This window comes from Phocoena phocoena, chromosome 13, assembly GCF_963924675.1.
Source record: "Phocoena phocoena chromosome 13, mPhoPho1.1, whole genome shotgun sequence".
NCBI lineage: Eukaryota > Metazoa > Chordata > Mammalia > Artiodactyla > Phocoenidae > Phocoena > Phocoena phocoena.
In genome coordinates, this window is record NC_089231.1 from 44298220 (window position 1) to 44319055 (window position 20836).

General features: G+C 36.2%; 1 protein-coding gene across 2 annotated transcripts in view; it reads left to right on the forward strand.

Moving 5' to 3' along the window:
• Positions 1-20836, forward strand: part of LOC136132751 (desmocollin-2-like) — a 30404-nt gene that overhangs the window by 7141 nt on the left and 2427 nt on the right. Inside the window, exons 3-14 of one of the 2 annotated variants that reach the window (XM_065889706.1) lie at positions 587-786; positions 1902-2021; positions 3294-3449; positions 4707-4851; positions 5845-6011; positions 10157-10291; positions 10543-10728; positions 12152-12402; positions 12531-12673; positions 17396-17623; positions 19929-20159; positions 20538-20662. In XM_065889706.1, coding sequence (XP_065745778.1) covers positions 587-786; positions 1902-2021; positions 3294-3449; positions 4707-4851; positions 5845-6011; positions 10157-10291; positions 10543-10728; positions 12152-12402; positions 12531-12673; positions 17396-17623; positions 19929-20159; positions 20538-20662 — 2087 coding nt within the window. Of the gene's footprint in view, positions 1-586; positions 787-1901; positions 2022-3293; positions 3454-4706; positions 4852-5844; positions 6012-10156; positions 10292-10542; positions 10729-12151; positions 12403-12530; positions 12674-17395; positions 17624-19928; positions 20160-20537; positions 20663-20836 lie in introns of both variants that reach the window. The other variant, XM_065889707.1, reaches the window with a different exon arrangement.

The window sequence follows — 20836 nt, forward strand, 5'->3', positions numbered from 1 at the left end:
TTCTTGAGTTTAAAGGTGTTGTTTTTGGATTTTTATCCTAAAATATTTTGGCATCTTACAACATTTACTTCCACATATTTTGTTTTCCATTATTTTTTTCATATAACTCAAATGTATACCAAAAGATCAGACCAATGAAGACACAGAATACGATGACTATTTAACAACAGATGCAAAGAGTTCAGTAATAATTTAATGTAAAAACTGCCAGTTTTAATCTCTAGATTCTGTTTAACTTATTTTAAGTGTTCTCATGTATTGCTCTGTGGCTAGTTTCAGTTAATAAAGAAAAACTTTTTTGGTGTGAGTTTAATATTCAGACTGTAGAGTTCACATGCTTTGATTTCAGAACAAATGTCTCTTCTTTAAAAGGCTGTGAAGTAGGTATCAGAAGTGACGGATACGTTTAGTTAAGCACAACTGAATTAACCGTATAGTTTCATATATCCTTTTAAAAATGCAAAACTTACAAGTGTCAGTGTAATTAAAGTTTTTGACTGCCCCACCTCAAATGCATAGCTTACTGTTAAAGCTGTATATTGCTTTGTTTTACCTTACAAATGATTGCTCTGTACATTTTCTACAGTTAACCTGAAGGAGTGCTTTAAATCTGCAAATCTAATTCATTCAAGTGATCCTGATTTCCAAATTTTAGAAGATGGTTCAGTCTATACAACAAATGCCATTCTTTTGTCCTCAGCGAAGAGATCTTTTACCGTATTACTTTCCAACACAGAGACCCAAGAAGAGAAGAAAATACTTGTCCTTTTAGAGCAACAAACAGAGGTATACCAAAGTATAAAAATGAAGTATGACGAACTGTTTTCTTCAGGTGGAACTAACATGACCAGGGAAGATGTGAATCAAAAAAGATATGGGATAATTTAGCTTGAAGAAGAATAAAAGTCATGACTCAAGTTAACATTTTTGAAATGGAAAAGGGTTGTTCAACCTATGTTATCACAGGTTATAATTTCTTTTTATTTGGGACTTAAAAGGAGAAATTGGGATATGGGACAGCATGAGAGCTTGAGATTAGACACAGAGAAGCATTTCTTGATCTTCACTGTGGAATAGGTTTCCAAAACAAGAAACATTATTGTTTAAGATATTTGTATATAACTTGGACTTTGTAGCTTTTAATTATTCAAGAACTCATATGGCATGTTAATGACTTAGGATGGTGTCCTATTCTGGGCAGCAATATAGGGTCATGCCATGGTTAATTACTCTGAGATACATGAGGCATCCAGAGGTAGGTCTCATGTATCTTAGCATAATTTTTAGTCTTAGAAAATGGAGGACTATCTTAGGTTAAGGTTTGGACTTCACACATACTTATGACTTTTTGACATCCAAGATCAAAATGACTTCATTCAACCACTGGCCATTACTCATGACAGCTGTTTGAGAGTTGTCACCATATTTCTCTCCTCGTTCTGACACAGATCTCTCTGTTGGTCCCCTGGCTCTTCCTAGTTGCCGGTGAGTGGAAGACGCTTATGCTAAATTTAGAAGGGCACCTGTCTACTTACATTCTTTGCATATTTCTCCTCCCATGTTTTTGCATGGCAGTGTGGCAACAGTACAGTTCTGTTTTTTTTTTTTCAGTTTTGCTTCTAGGCTTCCAATTTCATCTCTCTCTCTTCCATGTTCCCACCAAGTTATTTTCTCAAGAGGATTGCTGTGATAACAGTTAGGGCAGGGATGTCTTGGTTATTTTTTTTCTAGTATTGACATTTCGTTTGGTTTTCAAGCACTACCATGGTCTTACGCCTCCCCATCTAATCCTCATGAGAGGAGAAAGATGTATCAGAGTTTTAAAGTTTGAAAATAATGTAGTTGTTGGCTTTTAAATAAATAATATTTATTATTAATATTTTTTTGTCTTCTAAATTGAGGTACTGAGGAAAAGGCGTTCTCAAGAAAAAGTTCTAATACGTGCCAAGAGAAGATGGGCTCCTATTCCTTGTTCAGTGTCTGAGAATTCCTTGGGTCCTTTCCCACTTTTTCTTCAACAGGTATAATTTACTTTCCTTCCACTGTGAGAGTCTATGGTTTCCATCTTTGTAAAAAATTTAGACAATGAGTATGCAGTTATTTAAAAAGTATGTGTGTATGAATGTATGGGTGAGTATGTCTATCATATGTTTCAATATATGGTATAAATGCATCTCTGTATACCTACGTATAGTTTTTTTTTGCAGTTTTAGTCATGCAAAAGCCATTTATAAAACTGTAAAACCCATATAGCACTGTCAAACACATGCTTCCTTAATGAATTTTCATATCATCAAGGGTATCTCAGAGCCTGGGCATAGTCTAGAAAATCCCAAAACGCCTTCCGTAACAAAGGATGAAATTGTTGATAACAGGTCAAATGCCATGAAGGGGAAAGACACGTACACCTTTCCATGGTTTCTTCCCAGGTCCACTGCTTAAATCATACTGGATCCACATTTTCTCTCCCCTGTTTCATTTTTAGTGGAAACCCCAGCAAATCTTCTTTCCTTCCTCCCTTATCAGTGGTCACTACCATTCAGTCTAGCTCTTAGGTTTCTTTTCCCCCAGTTCTTGAAATGGTGAGAGAGAATCCTTGTTTATATCCCATCAACAAATTCAATGCAGCTGAGAAAAGAGCATTTTAAAGTTGAGAAAGAAATTGTTAGAAAATAATTGTTAGTCATCCTAATAGATAAGGATCCTACTAAGAGGGTGAAAACAATTTGGAAAAAAATTTTTTTTGAATCAAATACCAAAGTAGCACACTTGCCAGGATATTACGTCATTTCCATTTTCATCCTCCCATTTAGCCCCTATAATAGAGAAGATGCTGAGAAATAACAAAAACTAATTAAGGAAACCACTTTCCAAATGTTTGCCTGCCGACAGTATACTTTAAACTCAGTGTCTCAAATATTATGTTATATATAATAAAACTTGAGGTGTAAAACTTTGACAGAAGGATAACTTTTCATGCTCAGAATACTTTGTTATCTAAGACAGGGAAAGTCCAAAATGCTTGATCCATGTAGTTACATGTAGCCTTTAAAGTACTTCTTAGTTATTCCGGAAAGCTAAGATGCTATTGCATTATTTTCCTCATGCCTTGCTCTTGAATTTCACAATTATTAGGCTTCCTTATTCTATTGCTGCTTTTTATTCAGACATAATAATAAATTAAAGAGGGCAATTACTTATTGTAGAATGTCAGTATGATTGCATAAGTATATAAATGAAAGTTTTGCTGAAATACAAATTTGTCTTTTATGTATATGATGTCTACTTTCTAGATTCAATCTGATACAGCACAAAACTACACTATTTACTATTCCATAAGTGGGCCTGGAGTTGACAAAGAACCTCTAAATTTATTTTATGTAGAGAGAGATACTGGAAACCTGTTTTGTACTCGTCCTGTAGATCGTGAAAAGTATCCATCTTTTGAGGTAAGTCTAAAGTTTACATATTGTATTAGTAAAATTAAACGTGGCTATTTCGTCTGCCTTCCTCAGTTCATTTACTCTTGACTGTTTTCTGACTTTTGGCATCCGTGCTCTGGGTATATCTGATAGTACAGACCTGACTGGCAGCAAAAAGAATTTTATAGAATAAATAGCCTTCGATTCTATTAGATTGTTCTGCGAATTACAGTTTACTATTTTTCTTTTCAAAAGAAAAAAAGAGTACCACTTTGAACAGTAGTTATTTATTTGGCAGAAAAGATCTGTGAACCTCTTATGGTACTGAGAGTGATACCATAGGAGGTAAGTCAAGTTCAGAAGTTAAGCCTTGGTACCTTTGCAATGAGAGAAAGTTAACTTGTGGTGAGCAAGTAAGGAGTGTGGACAGTGCTTAACTAGGATAACTAGGTCTTTTCATCATCTGGGCAACCTCCTGTGGTGGGATGAGCGTTAATATATAAGGATTTAACCTAATGTTGTGTTGATTTTCCAACAGGAGCTGGTCATTTTGCTTAACTTAGTTTTAATTATTTTATATCTATTTTGGATGATGTAATTACTTAGCTTTAGAATTACTACAACATGACCTTCTAAGTACCTGTGATGGTCTGTTCTTTCTATGATAGCTGTTATGAGAAAAATTGGAATTGAAATTCATATTATAAAATCAAAAGAATAAATCGCATTCTAGACCCAATGTATAACCACTCATTTGGTCCATTTCTGACTCCCCTTTTTTAAATTAAAAAATTCTTATGAAGAAAGTTATCTAAATACAATCATCAATATGCCTAAAATTCTAATTAGAAAATAAAATAATATCTCAGTTAACTGCACCTGGGGAATTTGGAATCCTAAGAATTCAAAGTTATAAAAGATCCAGAAAATTGTATTTAAAATTCATGCACCTGAAACTTTCAAACAAAGCAAAATAGTTCTCAAGACACTTTCGGGAAAATAATAATAAAAACCCTTACACTCATAAACAACAATACAGCAATGGTGAGGTAACCAAATTTAGCTATGTTATTATATTAGATAAATTTAAACACAAAATGCTATAGTGCACCATGAAATTAACCATCTCTTCTGGCATTAAGGTTATGTTCACATCCAAAAACAGTAACAAATGGTGAAATCCACACTGTGATGCTGAACAGTCTCCAAATGAAAGCCAAAGCGAAAGCAAGTTTGAACCGTATTTTTTTTGCTTTTTTTTTTTCAATTTTACTCTCTTCACAGCTAGTTGCCTTTGCAACAACTAAGGATGGATATACTCCAGAATCTCCACTGCCCCTACTAATCAGAATCGAGGATGAGAATGATAACTTCCCAATTTTTACAGAAACAACTTACATTTTTAATGTTTCTGAAAACAGCAGAGTTGGTGAGTACCTACCGTGGCAATATACGGCAACTTAATGTTTAAATTTATTAGCTGAGTTTCACTCTGGCCCCTGGGAGGTGGCACATCCTGCTGCCAAGAACAAGGGACTTGCCAGACAGGTGGCTGTAGGTGGCATTTTACTCTGCCTTTTGCTAGCTGTCTGATATGACCCTGGGCAAGTTTCCTAATCTTGACAAGCCTCGGTTTCCTCATCTGTAAAATGGGATATTAATACACAAGGTTGTTTTGAAGGTTAAATGAAGCACAATATACCTTGAGGGCTAAGCACAGTGCCTGAAAAATAGGAGTGACTCAATGTTACTTTGCCTTCCTGTGTGAGGTAAAATAAATACTTTTAGGAGACCATATTTTCTAAATATTCTAAGAATATTTTTAGAATATTCTTTTCTGAAAAAGAATAAGTCTTTGAGCAATGGATGTCTTGGCCTTGAAGAGAGCTGGCTGATGTTCTATAGTGATTAAATGATAGACAGTATTCTGAGCATTATCATAAAGGTCATGGAGAATAATATATTTTCTCAATCTTCTGAAAATTGACCATTTCAGCTAGGAGTCGGAATGCAGATTTTGAGTCTTCCATTAGAAAGATCTAACTAAACCAAGAATTTTCAGAGCAAACTGACCCATCTGATCAATTTAAGTGTAGGCTTACAAATAGAAAAAGGTTGAAGAATAATTGGAATTCTTTAGTCTAGGAATACAAAGGCCATGGAGGGATATTATCAACATTTATAAATTTATACAATAAATACAGTAAATACAAATATGGTCACCAAATTCCAAAATGTTGGAACGCTGGGATATTTAAAAGTAAGTGCTATTTTATATAGAAGTCTGAAAATGTATAAAACCTATTACTATTATCAATTATGTGGTCCAAAACTTTTTTGTGGTAGATGGAGAGGAGTCAAATAAAGGGAAAGTTGAAACTGTAAAAGTTTTTGAAATTAAAGAGGATTTTTCTATATGTAGGTACTACCGTGGGACAGGTTTGTGCAACTGACGAAGATGAGCCTGACACACTGCACACGCGTCTAATGTACTCCATCATCGAGCAGTTACCAGCATCACGCACCCTCTTTTTTATGCAGCCAGCTACAGGTGTGATCACCACAACATCATCTCAGCTAGACAGAGAGGTAACATAAATATTAACAAATAAAGCCTGATTATCACATGGCTACTTAGCAGTACCTGCATATCTCTGTATACCACCTGCAGATGTGCTTTTGAAAAGCATGTTGTGAATCTGATTTAACAAAAATTATTTTGGGTAGGTTGATGGAGGTCATTGACCTTGCAGTGCTCTGATTTTGAACCGCTAATTCATTCTCTCCTGAATTGTATGTTTTATAAAATCAAATTTCCTAATATAAACATATTTATAGTTGTAAAAAACAAGAAATGTCATATATGAAAAGTAAAACTTTCAGAATTTTCTTATCTACAGATAACGATGCTTCTTTTTCTATCTGTGTCATTTCTTCATCAACAATCTCATCTATACTCTTTCCCCTTACATAGATTAAATGAAAAGTTTATCTGTCTCTGATCTCTGGTTTAACATTTTCAGTTGACTGCTAGAAATCCTTATTTGAACATTTCACAGGTACCTAAGATTCAGTACATCTAGAAATGAATTCTTCTTTCCTTCTAAACATGCTCTCCTTCCCATGTTCTCTAGTTAAAATGCCATTAGTACCTTCTTTTCCTTTACACATTTTTTCTAATGTCACCTTGGATTCATGTTCTCAAAATTGTATTTGATGTCTCCTCTTGTAGATCAAATTACTTTCCAAAGCATTTGATATTGACTCCAAAGTGATCGTAACATTCACATTCTGTCCATTTCTACTGCAACTACCCCAGTTTAGTAATTGTTCATTTTGTTATTAAACTATTACCTCCTCCACCAAACCTTTATTCTGGCCTACTTCCTACGTTTATAATCCTTAATATTAAAATATAGTAATATGTGTTTGTCACGTTTTTCTTTGATTCCTAAAACTCATATCGATTCATTTCCTCTCCGTCTCGCATGGATTAGAGAAGTGGTCTGCAACTTTTCTGGTCTCAGGACCCCTTTACAGTCTTAAATATTATTGGAAATTCCAAAGATCTTTTGTTTATGTGGCTTATATTTATCACTATTTAATCTGTAAGTGTTTAAAACTATAAAAGTTTAAACTATGTATTTATTTACCCAATTAAAATAATATATTACATGTTAATGTAAATAATATTTTTATAAGAAATGATTACATTTCTAAAACAATAAGTAATTTAGTGAGAAGAGTGGCATTATTATGCATTTTCTAAATCTCTTCAATACCTGACTTAGTATAAGACCAATGGATTCTCACATCTCCTGCATTCAGTCTGTTATATAGTTTTAGTCGAAGTATGCAAAGAAAATCCAACATGATATGAAGTTAGAAAAGAGTATGTTAACAGTAATTTCAGATCATTGTGGAGAGTCTTCCTTGATACACCAAATCTTGACAAGTGGTAGTGTCATAAATGTGTTTTGCAATGTGCACTCTGAAGAAGCCTTGTCCATGAACTTTTTTACCTTGTTACATCAAAATACATTGGTCTTTCTTCTGCTATGAGTGCATAGTTTACCATGTGTGATTTTGTAACATCGTGCATTAGTCATATAGGAAATATTGACTCACTGAGTTATGTAGATCCTCCAAATATTGACACATCTAATTAAGCAATATTGGAAAAAATCACCTCCTCATCTCCATTAATATCACGATGGTTCATAAAAGTTTTCCAGAATCCTCATTTTGGCTTGAAAACTCCAATTGACCATTGGCAACAAATAGCTATTTTCCTTGAAATGACATAGTCACCTTACCTATGACAAAATGTCTTCCAAATATACCAGTCTGAATAACCATAGGTATCTTTCATGTAAAAATGTTATTCTATGAAAAAAAACCCCGATAGCTAGTTCAGCTTATAAATCAATCACACAAGTACTTTTCCATGAAAAGAACATCATACTATGTTACGCAGAAGTGCTTTATATATACCTCCCATTTCTTTAGATAGACTATGGGTTGAAATCTAATAAAATTTATTAAAATTAATCATTTTTACTGCATTTACAAGGACATTCCTAGGTAAATTTTTAATTTTAATTCAATTTTATAATTTATAATTTATTTTTACCATGAGTACGTGCCAGTGAAGTATGCAATTTCATTTGCAATGCCAATTCATTCAATTGCTGTCACAGCTGTACAAATTATACAGATTCTTCATGGAATTTATGTGCTCAGAAAGAGCAGATTATAGACCAAATTCTCTTTTATCATCAAGCCTTGAATAGATCCTTCGGATAAATCAGTTGAAAACATTTGACTAATGAAGGAGTCTTGGAGTGCTTTTACCCAAGAGAGCTCTGGACTCACTTTCTGATCCCAGGTTTCCAATTTTTTTTATTGTTGGCCTTCAGCCCTCTAAGCTCTTTAAACATCAGAATTTTTCTTCCATCTGAAGATATCACAAGTTAATATTTAGGTCCCAAACTTGATTCCTTTCTTTGTTTTATCAGCCAGTTGATCATTCCCAATAAATCATAGTTTATTACAAACAGAATACATATTCCCTCCCATAAGTAATACTAGTATGAGCTTTTAAAATTTTTTTTAATGAAATAAGGCCATGAAGTTTTAACTCTCATGTGACTGATTATGAGAGAAGAGTAAATTGGGAAAAATTGGGTTTGTAAAAAGCATAGTGATCGAGAGAAATATTAGTTTTATTTTAGGTAATACATGAGGGCTAGAAAGTTTAAGAGGTCTAAAGGGAAGAAGGTGGCTTTTTTAAAATAATTAATTAATTAATTTTATTTTTGGCTGCTTTGGGTCTTCATAGCTGCACGAGGGCTTTCTCTAGTTGCGGTAAGTGGGAGCTACTCCGTTGCGGTGCGCGGGCTTCTCATTGCAGTGGCTTCTTTTGTTGCGGAGCGTGGGCTCTAGGCACGCGGGCTTCAGTAGTTGTGGCACGCAGGCTCAGTAGTTGTGGCTCGCGGGCTCTAGAGCGCAGGCTCAGTAGCTGTGGCGCACGGGCTTAGTTGCTCCGCGGCATGTGAGATCTTCCCGGACAAGGGCTCGAACCCGTGTCCCTTGCATTGGCAGGTGGATTCTTAACCACTGTGCCATCAGGGAAGCCCAAAGAAGGTGGCTTTTTAAGAGAAGGGTGAATATTCTAGGTGGACAGTTAGGATAGTTTTTTACATATAATTTAGTCTTATGAAAAGAGGTGAATTATAAAGGAAGGTGGTGTTAGAATTTTATAGAAGAGGAAAGCTAGGGAAAAATACGTTTCCAACTGCCCAAGAGTACATTTGTTATTTTTGAACTTGGAAGTAGAACCCAAGCCTCCTAATGTTCAGTCCAGAGACATTATTATTAGTGTTGTTGTTAATCCTTCCATATCTCAACACTTGTGACAAATGAAACCATTATGAGGAGATACACTTTTTTTTTTTTTTTGCGGTACGCAGGCCTCTCACTGTTGTGACCTCTCCCGCCGCGGAGCACAGGCTCCGGACGCGCAGGCTTAGCGGCCATGGCTCACGGGCCCAGCCGCTCCGCGGCGTGTGAGATCTTCCCGGACTGGGGCACGAACCCGTGTCCCCTGCATCGGCAGGCGGACTCTCAACCACTGCGCCACCAGGGAAGCCCGGAGATACACAATTTTTAAAACCAGTGATGAGCCTTCTGTAATCTCTGAAGAACGGAAAACCCTTAAGAACCAGAATCTATTTTCCATGAAGAAGAAAAAATTACATAGTTCCAGAACTTTGTTTTCATGCTAATTTAATGATCTTTTAGTAAATGTAAAGTAAATATTTAAAATCCACCTTTTTTTACAGGAGGATACCTTTATTGCGTCATTACGAGACTGGTATAGAGTAACTGTTGTGTATTTTTGAATATAAGAATGTATTTTGCATAGGAGATAAAGATTTTGATTAATTACTAGGCAATTTAAAATGTACTATGACTATATCTTCTCTTTCTGTTAAGTAATGCTAAAACCAGTTACTTCCATGAGTAGCATTTTCAATTTGAGAAACTACTCTATTTTTGTAAATTAATTGAAAATTACTAGTGTGAGGAAATTGTTCTTCTGCCAGTACATGAAAACTATGAAATCTAATAGTGTACCTCTTAAATTTTGAATGCAAGGGAAATTATAGAGTGTATATTAAGATTTCATTTACAATGTTGCTTTCACTCAGTAATTAATACTTACTTTTCAGGTAACTGATAAATACCAATTGAAAATAAAAGTACAAGACATGGATGGTCAATATTTTGGTTTGCAGACAACTGCAACTTGCATCATTAATATTGGAGATGTGAATGACAACTTGCCAACATTCAACCGTTTATCTGTAAGTGTGTGATATTAATAAAAGAAAAATGTACAATGTAGTGTTAGTTGCTACATATGTGCACCTCCACCCACGCCCCATGATTTCAAATGAAGTATTCCCAGCCACGTGTCAGTAGTTTGGACTTGGGGTTTAAAGTCATGTTAACACAGTACTTTAGAAATTAGAAGAACTGGGCTGACTTTACCTGGTGTTTTATTTTTGTGAGACTTACTAATTAAACTTTTTTTTGTTGTTTTTTATTATTTTAGTATGAGATATCAGTGGAGGAAAATACAATTGATGTGGAAATCTTACGTGTTGCCGTTACGGATAAGGATTTAATTAATACTGCTAATTGGAGAGCTAATTATACCATTTTAAAGGGCAATGAAAATGGAAATTTTAAAATTGTAACAGATCCCAAAACCAATGAAGGAGTTCTGTATGTGGTTAAGGTAAGAATAACTTAGGAAATTAGTTATTTGTAGCTTATAATGTCACAGATTAGCATACTAGAGTTTAATGAAAAGAAAGGAATTATGGTAAATGTAGGAATAAAATAGATATTTAGGTAAATGTAAACACTATGTTTTTCATATATATAGTGGGATGAATATACAAATTTTGGAGAACATTTTTTTTATAAAGGCATGCTAGTTTAAAATGATTATATATGCATGTTCAATTAATACGATATAGTACCCACTTTGTAACCAGTATCTCTTAACAATTAAAAAACTAGCACAGCTTTGACACCAGTGGGACACTGCCAAACTTTCCTAGTCCATTCTATCTATAGCTGTGTCCAGGAGGCTCTACTTAATTACTGAATTTCCCGGATGATGAGTTATTCCTCGTCAGACCCATAGGGAAGCTGTTTATAGATCTGTTCATCTGTATCCAGTGTACATTACATTCTTAGCTTCCTGGTTCAAAATGGGAATCCTCACCCATTTGAAGATGTAAATACTTCTAAAACCTCTTTCTAATGATATTCTACAGTTATCTCAGAAGACATCACTGCGAATTCAGGAGGCAGAGTTAACCCATAAAGTGATCTGAGCTCTGGCTTTGGACAAAACCATGGGCCTATTTCTTCTGCCTCTAACTAAAACATGATTCTATCCTGGGTCTCTGTAGCTTCCCTCCTGTACATATTCACAAGGAGAATGGATCAAACATGATGAATTCTTTTTTTCTTACAATGATGAAAATTAGCTGCAGTTTGTGGGTTAATTTCTGTTTCAAAACAGCAAAGGGATTGTCCCTTAAATCTTATCTCTTTCTTCAGATATCAGGCAAAATAAAATGAAAACCTTCCATTAAACTTGGTACTACCCATGTTTTAGAGAGTAACTAGGATAAAAGAGATTAAAAAGGAAAGTGTAAAGCCCATAAGCTTTCTATTTTCTTGTCTCTTATCTTGAATACAGTTCATAAAATTTGACCCACATTTTCTACCCCAAACCAGGTAGGAATAATTGTACTCATCTCAGAAGGGTAGGAAAAGTGGTTCCAAAATTAATGGACTAGTAAATTACTGTTGATTAGGGTATGGAGTCCCTAAAGTAATATTTCAAATAATATTTCATTAAATACTATCTGAAATCGCCATCAGGACCTATAATATTACTTGTGTTAAATTTGCAGTTGAGGAATTTTTTTTTTTTTTTTTTTTTGCTGGTTCCACCCAAATGCTCAATCAGTTGAAGGATTTCCCTCCTTCCACCACCATCATATTTGTGGGTATATGTTTAATATTTTCATGACTGTTCCCGACACAGCACTTACATATTTCCACAGCTAACTAGTTACACACTAGTTCACATTGCCAAGTACTATTTCTTGATCTGATTTCCAACACGCTTGCTTTTGTAGCCACTGAATTATGAAGAAAAACAAGAGATGACCCTACAAATCAGTGTAGTTAATGAAGCTCCAAATTTTGCTAGTTCGAGATCAACCGGGAGCATGGCGACAGTCACTGTTAATGTACAAAATCAGGATGAAGGCCCTGAGTGTCGCCCTGCAGTGCAAATTGTTCATATTAAAGAAAATGCACCAGTGAGCACAAAGGTCATTGGATATAAAGCACATGACCCGGAAACAAATAGTAGCAGTGGCATAAGGTACTTGTAATTCTATTTTAGTTGATTTCAAATTTACCATGTTTTTAAAATGTATAACTTATTTTGATACCAGTATTGTAATTTGGCTTATGATCCATTTTGCTATTTTAATTCATCGTTACTTACAGTTATGAGAAATTAAGTGATCCAGAAGGATGGGTCAGTGTTGATGAAAACTCAGGATCAATCACAATTTTAAGAAGCCTGGATAGAGAGGCAAAGACCATCAGAAATGGTATATATAATATTACAATCCTTGCCTCAGACAAAGGTAAGAACTTTGTGTTTAAGCCAGCTGTATACACCCCCAACTACAGACATCCTCAGTTTTTAAACAACATACATTTTTAAGTCAGCTGCATACATTCTCAAAATTTATTTCACCCCAGATGACAAATAGAGTAATTGAGAGGTTTGCTATAATTTATTAACTCATGTCTGCTTTCTAACAGTACCCTCAGTTTTGTATGTAATTATGGTATAAAATAATTTAGTCATAGAAAATACTTGAGACTATAATTTATTAAAATTAAATAATCATTAAAAATTGAGAAAATTACTTTAGAAAAATTAGCTTCAATTTATTTAGTCATATCTCTTAAAATATTCACTTTGACAGGAAAATTTATTACAGAGAGAACATACTTACTGCCTCATAGGTCAGAACTCAAAAAGTTATATCTTTCTACAGGAAACTTGGGGTTAGTATTCTGATATTATAAAATTAGAAAAATTCTGTGAATCCACAAAATCACATAAAATGGAAAATCATTTTCTATGAGCCCTGTAAAATTGGAATGTGAGCACAATGATTAGGAATGAGATCCTTTTACTGCATAAAATATAATTTTACCGTAATATACATTTGAACTTTTTGCCTCTGTAAAATAAATATGTTAACTACAGTAAACTATTATACTATAGCTTGCAAAATTAGAATTTAGAAGTGATTTTGGAAGATGTTTTAGATATTTCAACTTTTTCTATATTAAAGAGAAATGGCTCATATCCATTGATTGAATTGGTAAAGTTGTAATCATTGTTAATTTAACTTCAACCAATTAAAGACTGCCCTTTAAGGCCTCAACTTCCTTTGTCCCTTTGTCAAAACATGCTTTTTGGTCAAAGCAAGTGAAAAGAAGAGAAATAATATGAAAATCAAATCCATTATTTTTACATTTTTAATTGCACTTGGCAAATCGTTTTTATCAATGAGATAAAAATTACTGTCTGGAATGAGAGATTTTGGATGTAATTTTATTCTACATTTTCCTCTGTTGAACAAATGTTTTTATGGCATTTAGAAGAGAGGCACGGTTAATCATCATTGTGGTCGAGAATAAATGTGTAACAGGGCCTTTTCCATTAATTTCTTTTGAAGCTGGTAGGGGATAAATAACTGCACATCTTTTTATTTTCTGAACTGAGATCATACTAAAGTATGCTTTTTATTTGTTTTTGTCTTTTACCTTTTTAAAAATATATCCTGGCTCATTCCCTCTGAGCCCTCCCAGCTGCTGCTTCCGTACGAGAAATGTTCTCTCCTGTGAGCACTGACCTCAGAGCCTGTGCTCACTCCCTCTCCTACTGTCCTACAGCGCTTGTTTCCTCTTTTTAAAACTCTCCCTCAAGGATTCTATGTCTCAACTTTTCCACACATTTCTCTCTTATCTACATGCATTCTAGCTTTACTTCCTTTTCCTCTTCTAAACAGAGCTCTTTCTTAAGCTTTAAGTTCCATTTCTCTTCTCTTCTCAATCTAACCTCAGTTGGCAGATTCGCCCAGGTGTTTCCTCTGTATAGCTGAGTTTTAGGTTTCTACTTTTGTTGTAAGATTCTAACTTTGGGGAGGAGGAGTGTGCTTTCAAACTTTTAAAAAACATTTATCAGAAGAGTGCCATGCACATAAATCATGGACCCATAGGTGACTCACCTTCCAAGACTTCATTTTAGGAATTGATATTTACCCGTATAGAATTATATTAATATTAGAAGGTGAGCATTGCATGCATACGTTCCAGTGAATAAAAGAATATTATTTATTAACAGATGAAAAGCAGAGCTGTGAAACACTGAGTTAGATGTCTAAAATCTTTGGTTGAAATATTGTCCACTACTCATCACAATGTGCAAAAACAATGGAGTTTATTGAACAACTCTAAGTATTTCATGGAAGGGAAATTCAAGCATTTAGCACCGTGGTAGCACAGCAAACACTGTAGAGGTCAATTTTTTTTAATTAATTAATTTATTTTTGGCTGCGTTGGGCCTCCGTTGCTGCGAGCGGGCTTTCTCTAGTTGCGGCGGGTGGGGGCTACTCTTTGTTGTGGTGCGCGGGCTTCTCATTGCAGTGGCTTGTCTTTGTTGCAGAGAGCGGGCTCTAGGCGCGCGGGCTCTAGGGCACAGGCTCAGTAGTTGTGGCGCACAGGCTTAGTTGCTGCGCAGCATGTGGGATCTTCCCAGACCAGGGATCGAACCCGTGTTCCCTGCGTTGGCAGGTGGATTCTTAACCACTGTGCCACCAGGGAAGTCCCGAGGTCAATTTTTAAAGACTTTATAATTAACCAGATTTAATCAGTAAGACATGTGTTTTCAACTCCATGTGTGGCCTCAAATGGAAAGAAATGGTCAAGACATCTTGCAATCCCAATTTTCAGAGAGAGCAAGAAAATACCACATGGCATAAGAACGCGAGAATTTGAGAGACGAGATTATTGTGTCCTAATAGAAAAGTTTCTCAGATGGATAAAATACATGTATACATGTCTCCCTGCTTCCTTTGTGTCTCTGTCTTTTCTTTAAAAGTTGTCCAGGGCTTCCCTGGTGGTGCAGTGCTTGAGAGTCCGCCTGCCGATGCAGGGGACATGGGCTCGTGCCCCGGTCTGGGAAGATCCCACATGCCGCGGAGCGGTTAGGCCCGTGAGCCATGGCCAGTGAGCCTGCGCGTCCGGAGCCTGTGCTCCTCAACGGGAGAGGCCATAACAGTGAGAGGCCCGCGTACCGCAAAATAAATAAATAAATAAATAAATAAATAAATAAAAGTTATCCAAAGTGAGAGATAGTTGCATTGTTTCTTGTATCTCATTTCTTCTCTCCTAGTTCCCTTTTCTTCCTGCTGAACTATATCCTTTACTAGTTCCTTCAATGGTGCATTGTGGGTGATAAACCCTGTCAGTTTTATTGTTCTGAAAAATATTTTAATATTGTTCTCATGCTTGATTTGATCATTTGACTTGGTTTAGAATTTTGAGTTAACCCCTTCTTTCCCTCAGTACCCTGCAAGTGGTACTCCATCATCTTTTTTTTTTTTTTTTTTCTCCATCATCTTTTGGCATTACTTGTTGCTCATGCATATTCTACTGTCTGTTTAATTATTGTCTCTTTATAGGTAATACATCCAGATAACTTTTATAGTTCCCTAGGTTGTGTTCTATATATAGTTTTAATTCAGTCTTATGCTGAGAATTTATTTTTATTTACCCAGCACTACAGTCAGAATATATTTTAGAAGATCCATTTTTTTTCTTTAATTCTGCGATATTCTCAGCAAGTATTTCTTTGAGTATTACTTCCCTACCGTTCTATTTATCCTTTTTTTCTAGAGTCCCTGTTAGATGAATGTTTATTTCTACTGGAATTTCAGTGTCATTTTCATGCTTATTTAAACAGTTAACCTTCTTTATGCTTTTGAAGATAGTAAATATACGTGTTTCGAAGATATCTTGCATAGAGTGAATTAATCTGATTGTTGATTTTGTTGGTTTTCCTTTAAGCGTTAATCTTGCTCATTCAGGCATTTTAATCTGCAAGCTTACATTAAATGGGAGGTATTGGTTTGCCTCTGCTTTTGACTCTTTTCTTTCTTCCATTTTACCTCATAGTGGTCTTGTAGTTGCCTCCACCATGTTCTTTTCTGTGGCCCACATTTCAGAACCCCTTCTTAACTTGGTGGGCTATGGCTCCTGTCCCATGATGACCCTGGGAATATCACAGGTTCTTTTGCTGGGTGGAGGCTGTGACTGCACGCCAGTGCCTGGTCTTCCCGCTTTCCTACGTGGGCTGCTTCGTATAAGGCATAGCCCCAGATCGCGGGTGGCACAGGTTTTTGTCATCCTCTTCTCCACCCCTGATGTTCAAGGCCTTCTTATTAAACGGAAAGAATAAATGATTTAGAGACACAAGTCCTGGATTTATGTTCAACTCCAGACTTCACAACCGTGTTACTAATTTGTGGCCGGGACCCATGACCACTTCATTTTTGAATCTCCAGATTTTCCACTGCAGTGCCCTGTACAAAGTAGCTGTTCAGTAAGCTTTTATTGAATATGTAGATAGATGAGTTCCTTAGGCTACACCTCAGGGTGATTATTCTGATTTGAAAGTGTTTTTCCACTTCTGGAGTCTTGCATGCTTTGAACATTTCCGTGTACTAGTTTTGTTCTAATCTCCCAAATACATGCCTTCTGTCTTTCACTTTTCCTGCCCCCAAATCTTAAGTGTTTTCTAAATGCATATTAAACTCCAAGCTCCCTACGTTGGCTTTCAAGGACCCTTGGTTCTTCTTTCCAGCGTTAGCTCCCACCAGTGTGCCTTCCCCTTCATTATGTCCAGAACATAGGTGTGTGTATGTGCTTTCCCACCTCCTTAAATCTCTTTGTGCTTTTAAATATACCAGAAATATCCTTGTTGGTCCCCTCTTCCTTCCTCTTTTTAAAAATCTGTCAAAGCTCACCTCCATAAAAGTTCCCATGTCTGTTGCAGCTCTTTAGTGAATGAATGACAAATCTAAACAGCAGTTATTTTCTGTACAACCCATTTGAAATTGATAATGTCTTTCTCTTAACTTACCTTAAGGACATAGCCTGGGACTGTGCTTGTCACTCTCATTTATATGGTACAAGTGTCTAATAAGTAATACATTTTTTGCCATGTGTAATGTCCCAGTGAAAACTCAAAACATTAAAAAATTGTATTTTCATATCCAATTTTCTAGGTAAGAGAACATGTACTGGGACACTAGGGATTATACTTAAAGACGTGAATGATAATGGCCCATCCATACCTCAAAAGACAGTGATAATCTGTAAAACTGTCATGTCATCGGCGGAGATTGTGGCCGTAGATCCCGATGAACCCATACACGGCCCACCCTTTGACTTCAGTTTGGAAGGTGTTTCTGATTCAGGAGTACTTAGAATGTGGAGACTGACAAAAATTAATGGTATGTGTTTTTAAACATTACTTTGTCCTTCTCAGCATCAGGATATCTAAAATATTTTTTTTCTTGTTGGAGTAGAAGAATAATTCACTGAATGGTAACCGCCAACAAAAGAACATGAGTTTCTCAGTGTTGATGTGGTGGGAAGTGCCGGTCTCTGATCAGTCCTGTGCCGGGTTTCCCTTTGGTGTTGGGTGAATTCTCATTCGCACTCCACCCCCCACCCGAGACTAGGTCTGATGTAACCACTTCCTGACTTGTGTACCTCCCACCTACACAGAGTCTTCATATGACAGTGGTCTCCTAAGTCATAAGGGAATCCCCATCCCTTGCAGGTATGCTACCCAGGAAGCAGACTCTGAGACAGTCTTTCCAGGCTGAATGTTTATCAAGGAGTTTCCTTGGCATTAATATGTGTGAAAGGAAGGGAAGCAGGATTTAGCAAAAAGAGAAATCAAGCTGTAGCTCAGGCCAAAGGACAGCCTCGGCTGACTCACGGGGAGTCTGAACTAAATGGCCCTTCAGAACGGCCATTCTGTTCTGTGCTTTTACATTGCTTCATCAGTGGGTTGGGCTGCCCGCAGGGATGTGACCTTTGGCAGGAAGGCACAGTCCCTGATGGTGCTGATAGCCTCCCAAGCAGCTGGGACAATACATCCCTGATTACAGGGGATCTGGGTATGCATCACAGTGTCCACCGTAGGATCCCTTCTTTCTGCACTGCATTGACTTCTGACCATTTCTTGTCTACTGTTTTCTATGTGGGATTCTTCCCCCACTTGGTACCAGTCTGTACTTCTGACTTTACCCATGTTAGAATCTATGGTGACAAGAATGGCAAAGACAAAGGGAACCTCCCTTTGTCCCACCCTTGCCTCATTCTCTACGTCAGCTCTTAACTTTCCAGCACATTCTGCGTCTCCTGACCGCACTACAGTACCTGTGCATCACGATGTCATGTCACTCCAGCTTTCACGACTCAAGATCCACTGTAAGCTGAGTGGGGGGGTGCCCTTGAAAGGTTTTCATTCCCATGCTTTCAATGAGTATTCCTTGACTTCCTATTATGACAAGTTGCCCTGTGAACTGACATTTTCAGTGGTTGTAACAGCATTCTAACGTGTGCGTGCTTGAGAACTAACCTTATATTTAGATGTCCTTTCTACTTATTTGGTGCCATAATATTTCTTTTTACATAATGTTAAAGGAGGTGGTAATTTTAAAAAATATTCCTACTTAGTACAATGAAACGTCGTCAGGATTATGTTGGTCAAAACTTTGTTAGTTTAAAGTTTTACTGGGCTGTGAAAGAGCCCAAAAGCCTGGGAAGTGCCAAGTTAAGAAGAACGTATCCTAAAGAGGCTTTAGGTCTCGACATGCTATTTATTCTTCTTGGGCATCAATTTACTCGTGTGTAAAATGGGATTATTGGGGGAAGTAAACAAGATAGTCAATGCAATAGACCATGGCATGTTTTGAATCATAAATTGTGGTTTTGTTAGTCTTATTATGATTTCTTACACATACATAGACTCACTGGGTTAACCATAATTTCTTTTAAAATTGACTTGATTCAGTGATTTTTTTTTTTTACCCAAATATCCAAGTTTATATTTAGAGCTTCAAATTATGAAATAATGAAAATGTCACACTGAGCCAGTTAAGTGGGGAGGATTATTCTTGGCCATGGGCATGTGTCATCTACATGTAGGGTAGTATATTTTTGGCGTTCCCAAGACTAGGATTTTGACCTGGATATTTTCTACTGTTGACCTAAGAAAACATACATCGAAACCAAAAAAAATACAGTTGGTCCCAGTGTCTTGTAGGACCATGAGAAGAAGTTCCAGCAGCATGACTCATGCCTTGAAAATATGTTCAAGGTTTGGCACAATGTATAGAAAACAAAATAAGGGGAAACATCCAGAATTTTAGTCTATGAAATTCTCTGATGAATCATGCATAAAAGAAAATATACACTGACTGGTATTTTAAAAATTTAAAAATTTTAAAGATGTGATAAAAATCAGACTCTAAACAAGTCTGTTATTTGTGATAGGAAGGATTTGTTTATCCACAGATAAAATATCTTATTACAAAAGCCAAATGAAAGACCTTTCTAAAAAGAGGCAGTGTAGACAAACTTTTATATGATTAGAAAGACTTCGTCCATTCACGCTTACAATCGTGTAGCACTTGTGCCATTCCCATCAGGAATATCCAGTTGTAGGGAAATATGAATATTCTGTCACTAGTTACTTATTTATGCTCATGACATTCTATAATGCTTGGTTTTATTTCCTTTCAGATACAGCAGCACGTCTTTCCTATCTGAATGACCCCCAGTTTGGAGAATATATAGTACCTGTCAGAGTTGCAGATAGGCTTGGCCAATCACTTGTCACTCAGTTAAAGGTGATATTATGTGACTGTGTTACCCAAAGTGACTGCAACATTCGCTCACCTCTGATTGGCGGAAGACCGATACTTGGAAAGTGGGCCATCCTTGCAATGTTGCTGGGCATAGCATTGCTTTTTTGTAAGTCCTTTCATGAATTCAAATGATAGCTTTTAAAATAACTTTCAGGACACATTCTTAGGATCAGCACTGTTATCTATGGCTGCTCATTTGTATATAGCTACATTTCTATTTAACACACACATATTTAATTTATTTATTGAAAGTGCATTTAGGTATCATTTTAGTGCTATCCTAATTAGCATAGACATAAAATTCAACACAAATACAGCACTTAGCATTGTTTGCGGCATATCTGGTTAGGGCAGACTTTTCTACTGGATGCTACTTTGACACAAGCAATACTGTTTATGTTTTCTGGAAAGTTGTTTTCATATTTGTCATCATAAATTCGTAACATTGTTTTACGATAAACTGAACATCTCTCTCATCCTCCAGGTGTCCTATTTACCTTAGTCTGTGGGGCTACTGGGGCAGCCAAAAAGCCAAAAGTATTTCCCGATGATTTAGCCCAGCAGAACCTCATTGTATCAAACACTGAAGCTCCCGGCGATGACAAAGTGGTAAATTGTTTGTCCTTTCAAAATACATACAGACGATAAATTGGCCTAACCAACAATAATGACCTTTTCTGGGCAAAGTTCTTTTCAAATCAGGTAACTTACAATATATAAAATGTCATCAGTCCCAGGGGACAGATAAAATGACATTGATCCTATGGTGATATATGGCATTTC